At 37.3% G+C, this 13,647-nt stretch overlaps 1 protein-coding gene across 1 annotated transcript in view; it reads left to right on the top strand.

Annotated features, from left to right (window-relative positions):
• STT3B (STT3B, subunit of the oligosaccharyltransferase complex (catalytic)) overlaps positions 1-13,647 on the top strand; it is a 46,802-nt gene that overhangs the window by 32,678 nt on the left and 477 nt on the right. The window contains exons 9-15 of the mRNA XM_010835558.1: positions 1,416-1,627; positions 3,228-3,415; positions 4,032-4,203; positions 5,072-5,245; positions 7,746-7,859; positions 9,913-10,125; positions 12,368-13,642. Of these exons, the coding sequence (XP_010833860.1) occupies positions 1,416-1,627; positions 3,228-3,415; positions 4,032-4,203; positions 5,072-5,245; positions 7,746-7,859; positions 9,913-10,125; positions 12,368-12,448 (1,154 nt within the window). The 3' untranslated portion in view covers positions 12,449-13,642. The remainder of the gene's footprint in view (positions 1-1,415; positions 1,628-3,227; positions 3,416-4,031; positions 4,204-5,071; positions 5,246-7,745; positions 7,860-9,912; positions 10,126-12,367; positions 13,643-13,647) is intronic.

Genomic DNA, 13,647 nt, shown 5'->3' with positions numbered 1-13,647 from the left:
CATGAAAGTAAAAGGCACTTGCTCCTTGGAAGGAAAGCCATTTCAAACCTAGACAGCATATTAAAAAGCAGAGACATTCCTTTGCTGGCAAAGGCTCATCTAGTCAAAGCTATGGTTCTTCCAATAGTCATGTATGGATGTGAGAGTTGGGCCATAAAGAAAGCTGAGCATTGAAGAATTGATGCTTTCAAGCTGTGGTGTTGGAGAAGACTCCAGAAAGTCCTCTGGACTGCAAGGAGATCAAACCAGTTAATCCTTAAAGGAAATCAATCTTGAATATTCACTGGAAGGACTGATGCTGAAGCTGAAGCTCCAGTAGTTTGGGCATATGATGTGAAGGACTGACTCATTGGAAAAGACCCTGATACTGGGAAAGATTGAAGGCAGGAGGAGAAGGAGATGACAGAGGACAAGATGGTTGGATGGCGTCACTGACTTGATGGATAGCAGTTTCAGCAAGCTGTGGGAGTTGGTGATGGATAGGGAAGCCTGGCTTTCTGCAGTCCATGAGGTCACAAAGATTCAGACACAACTGAGCGACTGAACTGAACTGAGAATAAGGAAAGTTAAATTATTGCTTTAAAAGTTCAAATAGTGATTACCTGTTTTATGGGAGAGCGTAGTGGTTATTGATTAGGAAGAGGCATGAGGGCTTCTCCTGAGGAGGGATACAGATGTTCTGTATTTTGATATGGGTGGCAATTACATAGGTGTGTGCATATAAAAATTCACTGAGATAAACAATATTGTATAGTAAATGTATTTTTTAGTCAGGAAAAAAATATGAATTTGTTTCAAGTGAGATGGGCACTCAGATGACTCAGTAACTTTGTGAAGTCACAGCCTCTAGCCAGAAATGAATAGAGACTTTCCCCGTGGTGAGCACATTATCTGGAACAGTTTGATTGTTGGAAAGTACTTGCAGACTTTTTAAGTTTCTCGGCAATAGCTTCATAAGTTCCTCCTTTGGTTAATAAATTATTTTCTTCTTATCCTATTCTTACTTTAAAGCAGGCTTTATGCCAAATATTGGCATGATCTTTTCATAGACTATTTGATTCTATAAACTTACTGTGCCTATAATTCACCAAACACATTTTCCTCTGTTATGGATTTTCCTAATATGTGATGCTGTTGACAAATAACAAATTGTCTCATTCCCCATAATAGCTATAATTAATTTGAATCCTGATACATTTCTCTCAACTATTGATATGTAGTGTTTATTTGGTCAATACTAGTTATAATCTCTAAATATGACTTTGAAATTGGTTCAGATTATCAGTTTAGAAACAGCCCTTCTATGAGATGTTTGTCTGTGTTTCGATTGTCCTTTGAAGTAGTATTGAATTTTCAGTGGGTCTTCCTGGGACCCTTTCTTTCCTGAAGTATTGTAAGAGAACCTGTCTTTGCAGTTGCACTGTACGCCATCAGTGCCGTCTACTTTGCGGGCGTGATGGTCCGGCTGATGTTGACCTTGACTCCAGTCGTCTGCATGCTGTCTGCAATTGCCTTCTCAAATGTTTTTGAGCACTATTTGGGGGACGACATGAAAAGGGAAAACCCGCCTGTGGAGGACAGCAGTGATGAGGATGACAAGAGAAACCCAGGAAATTTGTATGATAAGGTGGGAAATCTAAAGTAAGGCCTTTAAAAGTTTTATGTGTTCCTTTGTTTTGTTTTTCCATCATAGTAAGAACCATACATATTAAGAAGTGTGGTTAAACAAGAATCTAGAGAAAGTTCGTCTTTTCATTCAGAATAAGAAAACAGAATGTCACCAGAGTATATAATCACCTTTTGGGTCAGGTTTTATAAACTAAAACCCAATTTTGAGAGCAAAAAGCTGATGTTCTTACTAAATTACATAAAATTTAACACTATAAATCTTTCTGAAACCACGCGCACAAGGGTTTATCCTTGAAGTCCATATTCAGTGTAAACGTTTTAAATATCTGGTAGACTGAACAGTAAATGAGGGATATTGTGTATGCTGTTTTGTCTGACACTTTGCGACCCCATCGACTGTAGGTCCTCTGTCCGTGGGATCTTTCAGGCAAGAATACTGGAGTGGGTCACCATTTCCTTCTTCATGGGATCTTCCCATGTCTCCTGTATTGGCAGGTGGATTCTTTACCCACTGCACCACCTAGGAAATCCCGTATGAAGGGTATTAAATGCCTTTTTTTTTTTTTTTTAAAAAGTCTCCAGTTCGTTAATACTAGGTGCTGGGCCCATATAATGTAATTTACTTTTAAGATCTCAGGAAACACAGCAGAATTAGATTTGGTGGAAGTGTGGAAAGACTTAGAGCACTTATCCTGAACAACAAATTAAACTTTACTATATTAACTAGGTTTTTAAGTAGCAGTTTAAAACTTTCCTTACTATGATAGGTCCAATATCATTCATACAGATTAGTGCTATTAAAGCACATGCCTGCTTTTTTGTTTATTTTTGTTTTGTGGTTTCTTAATAATTAACCTTGCAGTTTAGAACCTCTGACTCTGTCCTGTTCTCTCCTGGTTTTTGATGAGGTTTATTGTTTTTTTTTTATTTATTTATTTTCTTTTTTAAATTTTATTTCACCTTTAAACTTCACAACATTGTATTAGTTCCGCCAAACATCAAAATGAATCCGCCACAGGCATACCTATGCTCCCCATCCTGAACCCTCCTCCCTCCTCCCCCCGCTCCACACCCTCCCTCCGGGCCGTCAAAAATACAATCTTGATTTTAACAAGCTTATTGATTTAGGGTTTGGAAATTGGAAAACTCATTCTGATAATGTGTTCTTTTTCCTGTACTAAAGTCCTACAAAGTCCTGGATTATAACTGAACATTGCTTTTTTTAGGATGAGGAATTCATTTTTTTTATAAAGAAAGGTTGCCAGGATGAGACCATTTGGTTCTCCCCTTTGTATTTATGTAAACATAAGGTCAATTGAGTTCCAAAGCAACTTCTTACTGGAGATATTTTGCTCTGCAACCAGTTCCTGGATTGGGTTTAGTTCCAGGAAGTCTTCTTTTTGACAGTTGACTTGAGAATCTACCTTGATAATTTTTAGAAAACATTGTATGACCCACGCAAGAATTCCTGATGGTTATACATTCTCCTCTTGAAAGAATTAAATTGATAGATGACATTCTCCCAGCTTCTCCATTTAATGTCTTAATGAAAGCAAATGAGATGATGAATTTGTCTCATCAGTTTTCTGTATTTTCAGGCAGGCAAAGTGAGGAAGCATGTAACTGAGCAGGAAAAAACAGAAGAGGGATTAGGTCCTAATATAAAAAGCATTGTCACGATGCTGATGCTGATGCTGTTGATGATGTTTGCAGTCCACTGCACCTGGGTCACAAGCAATGCGTACTCCAGCCCAAGCGTGGTCCTGGCCTCTTACAACCATGATGGGTAAGAAGATGGCTTAACTACGAAAGGGTTCCACACCTGCTCTTTCTCTTGCCTCAAAAAATAGAATTCAGAGGTCTATCTGAATATCTTTGCATATATAACATACACATTAGTCTTTCTCAAAGTGTCATGCTTGGACACAGCATCATCATTACCAGGAAGCCCATTAGACATGCGCGTTCTTGACCCCACCTAAGCATGTAGAGTTAGAAACGGGGGGGTGGGGGGTGAGACTCAGGAATCTGTGTTTTAAGGAGTGCCCCAGGGATTCTGATGCAGCTGAAATTTAACAACAGGTGGTCTCTGTTCTGCCCCTACATTCCCACCCCAGCTTCTGCTTCATGTGGATACTCTTCAGACTTGTGCAGGCTCCATTTCAGAACTACTATATCAGAATTTGCTTTTTTACATGATAGCCTGGTGGTTTGTATGCCTGTTAAGTCAAAGAAGCACTAGTCTAGCTCTTTTTTTTTTCTTTCTTCTTCCTACCCTTGAGGCTTTTTAACTACTATCCTTAAAATATGAAATTATTTAGTGGCCTGGCACCCCAAGATTTTAAGAAACCATCTTCACATTTATAAGGTCTTATTTAAGTTAATATTGTGATTCTTTTCAGAACCAGGAATATTTTAGATGATTTCAGAGAAGCTTACTTTTGGCTAAGGCAGAATACAGATGAACATGCCCGAGTGATGTCTTGGTGGGATTACGGCTATCAGATTGCTGGGATGGCTAATAGAACCACTCTGGTGGATAACAACACCTGGAATAACAGCCACATAGCACTGGTAAGAACTTGACCAACAGAAGGTCAAAAGTTACAAACCGTTATTCACTACTTAGACATCAGACTTCACTTGTGATTAAGTAGGAAAACTGTGGGGGAAAGTGCTTTTTGTTTGCTGAATTTTCAACATACTTCTCTACATATTTGTTCAGTAAAGTGATTCAATGTATGCTTGCTTATTTGGTTTTTAAGACTAGAATTTGTTTATCATTCAGAATCAGAGGCTATATGCTGGAGAATGAGGCAAAATCTGAAATTTACTGTATTTGTCTTATATTTTCCTTTTCGTAAGTTAAGAAAATTATTTGCAGATGTGTAAAGCAAGTGCAGTGTGTTTTATGAACATGCACATTATGTTTACTCTAGCTATTACATAACTAATTTACATTAATTAATCACCTTTCTGTTCTCTAAAGATTTTAAATAGATAGCTAGGTGTTAGCCAAATGAATTTTGTTTGTATTTAGTGTTGCGGCTAATCATTAGGTGTTTGGTAGACTGAAGAAAAGGATATATTTGTTGTAGCTAGATGGATGGTCATCCCCAGCATGGGATTTTGAGAAATTCTACTTCTTTTAAGCTTTTTTTGTTTGCTTTCATATTAAAATGTTAATTTAATGCGACCAAATTACTAGGAAAATATGAGCACATATCCTGATTTTGACATGCTGTAGTTGGTTATAGTAAGGGAGGTGCTTATAAATCTCATGAATTTGTTGAATTTATAGCAGATTGTTTCTATAAAAGGAATTCCATGTAAATCAAACTTTTGAGATGCATTCTATTTTAAGGTAAAAATGTGCATTCATGTTTATTTTTAGTGTTATTTTGGGACTAAGAACACACATTCTCACTTTTTTATTCTTTAGGTGGGAAAAGCTATGTCTTCAAATGAAACAGCAGCCTATAAAATCATGAGGAGTCTGGACGTAGATTATGTTTTGATTATTTTTGGAGGGGTTATTGGCTATTCTGGTGATGACATCAACAAGTTTCTCTGGATGGTTAGGATAGCTGAAGGGGAACATCCAAAAGATATTCGGGTAAGAAACTAGGTTCTTGTTGGTGTGTGAAGGACCATTCCCAGAGTGCAGGTAACCCTCTTCCCTTTCTGACTGCGTTGTATTTGTTATCATCATCCTGTCTCCAGAGCAGTCCCTCACTGTACTGTTTACTAAAGCCAGCATAAGCATTTTCCCAGGTTTAAAACTTTTGAAATCTGGTACTCCCATTCTCCTCTAGGAAACAATTTCTTCTCAAGATTCTTGCTTTTACTCCTACAGCCTCTCACATTTGCCCTTTCCTTCCATTTTTGTTGCTTCCACTCTGGTATTGACCCCAGTGCTCATAAACCTGAAATAGGACAGTAGCCTTCAAATTGCTGTCTTTGCCTTTGTCTGTTTCCTCTCCCAATTTTAACATGACATTGATCATGTTATTTTACAGCTTTTTTTTTTTTTTTAAGCCTCCATTAGTTTAAGGAAAGGAGCCTCGGAAAAAAAAAAGCAGACAGATAAGAGTTGCAACTAAACCCTGCCGCTGTCAGCTTGGTGCTTTGGGCAAGTTGTTTTTCGACCAGTCAGCATTATATGGTTCGAGTGGTAGGTCTTGTTCTAGGTTCTAGTGTTAACAGTGGTGATTGGGCCATTTCAGTTGATAACTAATAGAGATGCCAGGAATAATTCACTTGTAGTACTGTTATGAGATTTTCTGGTAACATAGATGAACCCTCAGCCTCATGACTGGTTTAGAATAATCAGAATGATGATTGAAATAGGAAAGCATTGGTACAAAATCAAAACCACTTAGCTCAGAATGCAACCCTTTAATACTTCCCTTTGCTGGTTTCTTGTCCTGCTAGCAACGTTTTCCACTCTGTCACTCTCCCCTAGCCCATGAAACTTGGTTTGTGTTTTCTTTCCTTGGCTCATCTGACATTCATGTTATAATCTTTTCTTCTTGGGGTACCTTCCCTACAATAGTTCTGTCCTCTTGGCAGAGGTCCTTCTGTGGTAGGTACATCCATGTCTCTATTCATCAGGTCATGTCCAGCCTGTTTTGTAGGTAGACTGTGTTGTATCCTCCCACTCAGAGAGGATGGGCACCCAGCAGTGAGGTTACATGATGAAGGCATAAAGGAGGAGAGTAGGATTCACTGCTGATCCGGAATAAAAGGACCTTTTGGGAAAACATGGGAATGTGTTATGTGTGACAGGGGTAAAGTTGAGTAAAACCCCAGATTTCCTGTTTAAACATAAATGCTTAACTACCCGACATTATCTCTTAACTACCATTAATAGTATTTCCTTGTATTTACATTGGTCTTAATCTTCCAAGTATGTGAGTTTTCACTTGTGGATTTGCTTTTAGCAGTGTTAAAATTTTGACATGATAGATTGAGATATGTTTTGAACATTTGTGTAGAGAAAAATCCTAATTTTCTGTGCTTTGTGAGGAAGTAATTTACACATTCACATGGTTCACAAAATGAATATATATAGGGACATACAGTAAAAGTGTATCCCCCCCCCCCAAGAAAAAGAAAAAAGTCCATGGTAATCTCTTGTTATTTTCTTATTCTAATTGAAGCAGATAACTAGTAGGAAAATATATCAAAACTAATAGAATTATGTAAAGTTTTAAAATAAAGAATATATACATTGTTCTTGTATTTTTTTACTTCACAATATTCTATGGAGATCTTCACATATTAAAATATGGGGATCCTTCTTCATTTCTGTTTTTTTACATCTGTATAGTGTGTTCCATTGCGTGTGTGCACTATGATTTATTTAACCTGTCCCTGTTAATGGATATTAAGATTTTTCAAGTTTTTTAATCTGAAACGGTGGTGCAATAAGTAACTTTCTACACTCATCATTTTGCCCACATTTTAGTATCTCTGTAGGATAAATTCCTAGAAAAGAAATTTCTGTCAATAGTATCAGATTGGCCCTCTCAGAGGTTAATTTATAAACTTGATGCGCTTACAATAAAAATTGCTGCAAGAGTTTTCTAAATGTTCCCCTCCCAACTAAAAAAATTGTTTTGGCATTCATATGGAAAAATAAAACAAATTTAGGAAAACTCTGAAAAGGAATAATGAATGGCTGGGGAAGGGGACACAGTTGGAGAGAGTCAGTATACCTAGTATTAATTCATGGTGTTGGTACCTTTTTTTTTTTTTTTTTAATAATTTTTGAGGTTTTATTATAACATGGTTTAAAATCTGGTAGAATTAATTGCTCTCCTTCATCCTGCAAACTATTGTTCTCTTTATGTTTTCTTGGATACTTTTTTCTTTTAATAAATAGTTTCTGGACTGAGTATTAAACACCCATGATAGTTTTGTGGGTTTTTAAGAGATCATATTAAATTTATAAATTTGTCTTCTGATACTGTGTTTTTTTGAGATTTAACTAAATACGGCTTTATGAAGATAACCTCAAAAGCTAGCTCTTACGGGGAAATGAAAAGGGGAACCTGTAGTTGTGAATATGTTATATTAAACTGACACAGAAACTTCTGGATTCTTTCCTGTAGGAAAGTGACTATTTCACCTCACAAGGAGAATTCCGTGTAGACAAAGCAGGATCCCCTACTTTGTTGAATTGCCTTATGTATAAAATGTCATACTACAGATTTGGAGAAATGCAGGTTAGTTATAATCTTTGTTTTTTTCTATAATCTTTATTTTATAAGCTTTATTCTAGACTTTTTCTGTAATCTTTATTCACAGGAATATTTTAACAATAGTCTTGTTTGACTCTAAAAAGCAGGATAATATTTTGGTTGTGCTCTAAAGAAAAATGTGCTCATCTAAAATTTTTTCTACTCTATTTACTTTCTGAAACTTCTGTGTGAAAAATGAGGAAATATTTTTTAGAGCAGAGGTTTCTTTCCAAAATGTTAATTAATAGAGGCTTAAATCCAACCCTTGCCTGCCATCCTGCTTTTTTTTTTTGACTTCATGTTTTTGGAAAACGTTGCTCTCCCAGCGAGGGGTCTTCCAGTTGGGCAGCAGTGTGATCTTAAGTAGCTTACTCTACTGCCTGGTGAGGGAAAGCTGGAAATTAAAGGGTTGGATTATTTAGTCACTTCACACATTTATTCTCTCCCTGTTCTCCATTACCTCAAATAGCTGGGACTCTCTAGGTCAGCGTTTCCCAGAAAATTAGAATGATGTGCTACAAAAGATTTAGTCAATGAAAGGAATGAATGGACAGGGAAGCATTGTGGCAAAAGGAACGAACAGCAACTGTCACAAGCTGGGGTCCAGATCGGGCTCTATCATATCATGTAATCCTTGGATGAGTCACATTCTCCCTGGGCTTGGTTTTTTCCTTATCTGTATATAATGGGGCTCCTGGTAGCCTCTACTGTTCTTCCTAACTTTTATATTCCATGACTGTCATACCAAGTTACACCTTCATACTAAGGTTATATTGAAAACTTTCTGGTTCCATGCTGCTTTCTGGTTGATACTAGAAGGCAGAGGAAAAAACCACGGATCAAGATAACGCTTCTGCATTATTCATTTGGAATTTTTTAAAACAAGTAGCTTTAAAAAATAATAATTTTACTACTAGGTTTAAGTTTTTGTTAGTGTTTTGATTTCTTTTGAAGGCAAACTGCCTGGTCTCTAAACTCATGTTATGCTAAGAGATAAGCACTAAGGGCACAATAATTAGCTGCCCCAGAAAATTGGTGAAAGATTAGTTTCTCTATTCACTAATAATAGCATTAAAGGACCTTTGTTTTTCCTGTCTGATCGAGAGTTCTAAGCCATGCATCTAGCATGCATTCATTTTGATGCGTTTCCCTACTCAAGAATATGTTCAAGACATGAAGTATAATAACTTTCCTGTTGTAAGGTATGTAATAAGTTATTCCCTCATTGGACGAGATTTGTTTTCTGGTCTTATTTTTAAATTGAATTCACTTAGGTTCTATGTGACAGCATAAACCTACTCCGAGAATTTCTTAAAATCCTCTCCCTTGCCTCCATTTTTGTCTCTCCTCGTCCTGGTTAATCTTCCCTTGGTTTGGTTTAACGTCCTTTGTAGTTGCCACTTTCAGGATGTTTAGCATCAGGCTTACTTGTGCTCTGATTTCACAAGTAGCACTGGTGAGAGAGAGCCACACTGAATAAGGTAAAGTCGTCGTGCACCTTACCTCCTAGTGGAGGATGCGGATAATTTTGAAAATAAAAATTTTAGCAACAAACACTATAGAATAAAAGAATCAGTGGAGGAGACTTCTCAGTCATCAATCTAAAGAAAAGATTTCCCTGAAGTGATGGTGTTTGGGCTGAGACCAGAGAATAGAAAGGAGCCAGTCATGCAGAATTGCCAGATGAAGAACTTTGAGGCTGGCAAAGTAACCTGGTAGTGCAAGGTCCAGGTAGGGAGGCCCTTCTGTGTTTGCTCTGAAAACCTATAAGAAGGGTTTTCATGGATTTCATTTTGCTGTTTTGGGTTTTTTGTGCCTGCAGGCCCCTCGTCCATTCTAATTCTTATGCATTGAGTTTCTCTCTTGCTGATTTCTTCTTGTCTGGTTAGCAGCATACGAGGACTGGTTAACAGTATATCACTCTGATTCTGTTTCCCTAGTTTAAAAAGAGAGAGTTGTGCTCTGGTGATAACACTCCCTTCTAATACTGAATGTTTCCCAGTATGTTTAACATCCACCACTCATGTCACTTTTGCAGCTGGATTTCCGTACACCTCCAGGTTTTGATCGGACACGTAATGCTGAGATTGGAAACAAGGACATTAAATTCAAGCATTTGGAGGAGGCCTTCACATCAGAGCACTGGCTTGTAAGGATATATAAAGTGAAAGCCCCTGATAACAGGGAGACACTAGACCACAAACCTCGAGTAACCAACATTTTCCCCAAACAGAAGTATTTGTCAAAGAAGGTGGGTACCAAATGAAGTCAGGTCTATAAAAGAGTAACTCAAGATCGGTCGGTTTGTCTGAAAAATTACTGAAAATTGCTAATAGGTTTTCATTTGCCAGATTTGTAAAGACCAAGGCTTAAATACAAAGTAGATATCAAGTGCCAACCTTACAAACTAAGCACTTAAGCTTACCGCAGGAAGCAGCTGTTTCTGGAGAGTTCTTCATGCAAAGAGTGGTTATCAGTGAACTGAGCCAAGATTTTTCAGAGACATTCTGGCTTTAATTTGTGCCACTCCCATTACAAAGACTAGTTTGTAAAGTAAGATGTGTCTGTGGCCATCAGTTTCTGAACCTTTGTGAAAGTAAAAATGCCACACACTCAGTAGCAGTTGTGATTCATTCATGATCATTTGGTTAAAGCAAATTTATATAGCATTTTCACGTTCCAGTCTCAGTACAATGTTACTATATTATTCATTGAATTAAAAAAAAGCTCAAGTTGAATTGAGTCCTGAATCCTCAAAAAATTTATCTTTAGGTAATTATTAAGTATAATTGGCACGAAAAAGCTTGTAGGCAGAATTATGATGATGAGACCATTGCAGTCTTTTTGTAATACTTAATAAGACATGAAGCCTTTTATTAGAAGTCATTATAGCTCACTTAAACCAAATAGGTCTAATCTTTGCTATAAAAACTATTGAAAATGAGTATTTATATGGTTTGCCCTCTGTGGGAGATGGAAAATAATGAACAGTCAGATGAAATACGAAGATTGTATTTTAAAGTACAACCCTTAATAATACTAGTTGTTGTTAGACTGATTTCAGTCTTAAATCTTGAAAGATGCTTGTGTTTACATTGTCCAGATCAGTTATTTTAAATCATTGAAGGGGCTTCCCTGGTGTCTTAGTCGGTAAAGGATCTGCCTCCAATGCAGGAGACCAGGGTCCGATCCCTGGGCCAGGAAGATCCCCTGGAGAAGGAAATGGCAGTCGCAAAGAGTCGGACATGACTGAACAACTAACGCTTTCACTTTGTATTACTTAAAATATACTTCAAATATGCTCAGAATACCAATTCAGTTTACCCTATAAAAGTGCTAACTATTAACTGAATGATATGTAAATGGAAACTTTAAATGACTATTAAAGTGTTAGTCGCTCACTTGTGTCCGACTCTTTTGTGACCCCATGGACTAAAGTTTGCCAGGCTTTCCTGTCCAGGGGATTTTCCAGGCAAGAAACCTGGAGTAGGTTGTCATTCCCTTCTCCAGGGGATCTTCCTGAGCCAGGGATTGAACCCGGGTCTCCCACATTGCAGACGGATTCTTTACCATCTGAGCTACCAAAGTTTCTGAAACTACCTCCATAGTTATATTTAAATATGAGAATTGAATTGAGGGATCAGTCTCTTGAGTCTTCACCTACTGCTAACCCAGTACTTTGATGATGCATTGAATTACTTGTTGAATTGAATTACGATAAAAAGTGTTGCCTTTTTTCAGTGTCTATGAAAATGTCAGATTTGTCAGACACATGTCTTATATGATTTATCTTGTGAGACTCTTAAGATAGCAAACATTTTTGCAGTAATTTGTTTCTTACACCACAGACATCAGTTTGACAGTATTTTTTTTAAAGATGTATGAAACTCAAAGGATGTTACAGTTTTGTTTTTTTTCCCCTTGGTGTTTGCCTTTTGTTTCATTTTGAATATTTAAGTGCTGGAGAATGTGCCAGGTAACTTTATTCTCTTTTATTTTTGTGGATAGGTATAGGTCATCCTTTTACAGATAAGAGAATTGGGCTCCAGAAGTTACCAAGTTAATTAGGATTTCTGACATAGCTAATTCTTGGAGCCTAAATCAGGAGCACCAGAAACAGTTGCTGAATCCTTAGTCTAGGCATACTCTAGCATGCTTAGAAATGTGAGTCATTATAGCTAAGCATTTCGTGGTTGAGAAGGCAGGTCGGGGTCCATTCACTTGATGACAAAGACATATGACAGGCTTTGGAGGAGCACTGTGGTGGTCTTTCCTCATAAAGCTGAGGACCTTGTCCAGCTCATCCTGGACCTCCACATCCTCGGTGTAGAGCAATGGGGAGTGCTTGTTGACAGTTCAGGGAGACCGGACCCAGGAAGAGCTGAGTGCTTATTAAGACAGTCTTCACCACTCTGCAGTAGACCATGTGTGTATCCGTATTTTTAATCCAAAAGAAACCTGCACTAACACCAGGTATTCTGTTTTCTTTTTAGACTGCGAAAAGGAAGCGTGGCTACATTAAAAATAAGCTAGTTTTTAAGAAAGGCAAGAAAATATCTAAGAAGACTCTTTAAAAACACTGTTCTGGTTCCTAACTTGAAGCAGATGTCTTTGTGAGAACCGGTCTTTGCCTTTAGCTCATGTCGTGTTTCACAGCAGCAGAGGGTACAGAACCATCACTGGTCCAGGTTAACATCCAAAACTCTGGCAACACCTGATTTAAAAAATAAAATTGGCTTATTGAGAACAGCTGTTTTCGATTTGTAATGTGAAGCAAGACAGAGCACTGCTGTAAATGTCTTAACAGCAGATTTTTTTTTTTTATTGGTACATATTATCCTTCAAATCTGAAAATTTGGACAATTCGCACCAAAGAACCCTCTAATTTGGTCCCTGGCACATGCATACTTGTCAAGGTTTTTTTATTCTTTTACAAGACCTGCATTTTATTTGAATGACCCAGATAGCAATATGTAAAATACAAATGACAAAATGTGATGCAAGCTTCTTGAACCAGTAAAACTAGTACAGGTCTGAGAAAGAGGTATGAGAAGAGTACTTCCTTGAACTATATTTATTTTCATGTTTCTCCAGTGCAAAGAATGTTTCATCAAATGTGCATTTTCTATTGCTTACTGTTTGCTCTGAGAAGAAGCTGCTGTTTTAAAGATGGACCTCTAACTCATTGATTCAAGTAGTTGTTGTTTTGTTTTGTTTTTTAATGTTGAAACATTATTGCTGCTGTTAGCAGTTGTTTTCACCAGGTACTTACAGAGCAGATACCATACATGGTTCATTCAAGGGCTAAATTTATATCCTTTGGCAATCATGGCAACACACACAATGTTGCTTGTTAGCAGGCTGGGGTTCGGTGTCCTACTCCTGAGGTGAGCACTGTGTTTACATACAAAAGGTTAAGGAAGAAACCCTTAAAGTGGACAGGTATCCAGAGTTCGTTTTGTGTGACTCTTCAAAATGACAAAGGATTTGTAAAATTCTGGCTTTCTCTCATTTTTACAAGTTTCATCCATCACAATGACTTTTGTCCTTTGCTCCATATTTGTTAATCCCTTAAGCATTTGATGAAACACTCTTTAATGCTATGTGCATTTTCTTTTATTAAAAATGTGACAGTTGTCAAAAAATGCACTAAAATGTCAATGGAGATTGAACATGTTCACTTTCCAGCTCATAGGCAACTTTATATAGACTTGAAATTTTTCTCCTGTTTAGTGAAAGTAAAAGAGAAAGGGTTTTTCCTGCCACAGGATAT

Source organism: Bison bison, unplaced genomic scaffold (genome assembly GCF_000754665.1).
Source record: "Bison bison bison isolate TAMUID 2011002044 unplaced genomic scaffold, Bison_UMD1.0 scf7180017864043, whole genome shotgun sequence".
NCBI lineage: Eukaryota > Metazoa > Chordata > Mammalia > Artiodactyla > Bovidae > Bison > Bison bison.
This window is presented reverse-complemented; position numbering and strand designations above follow the sequence as displayed.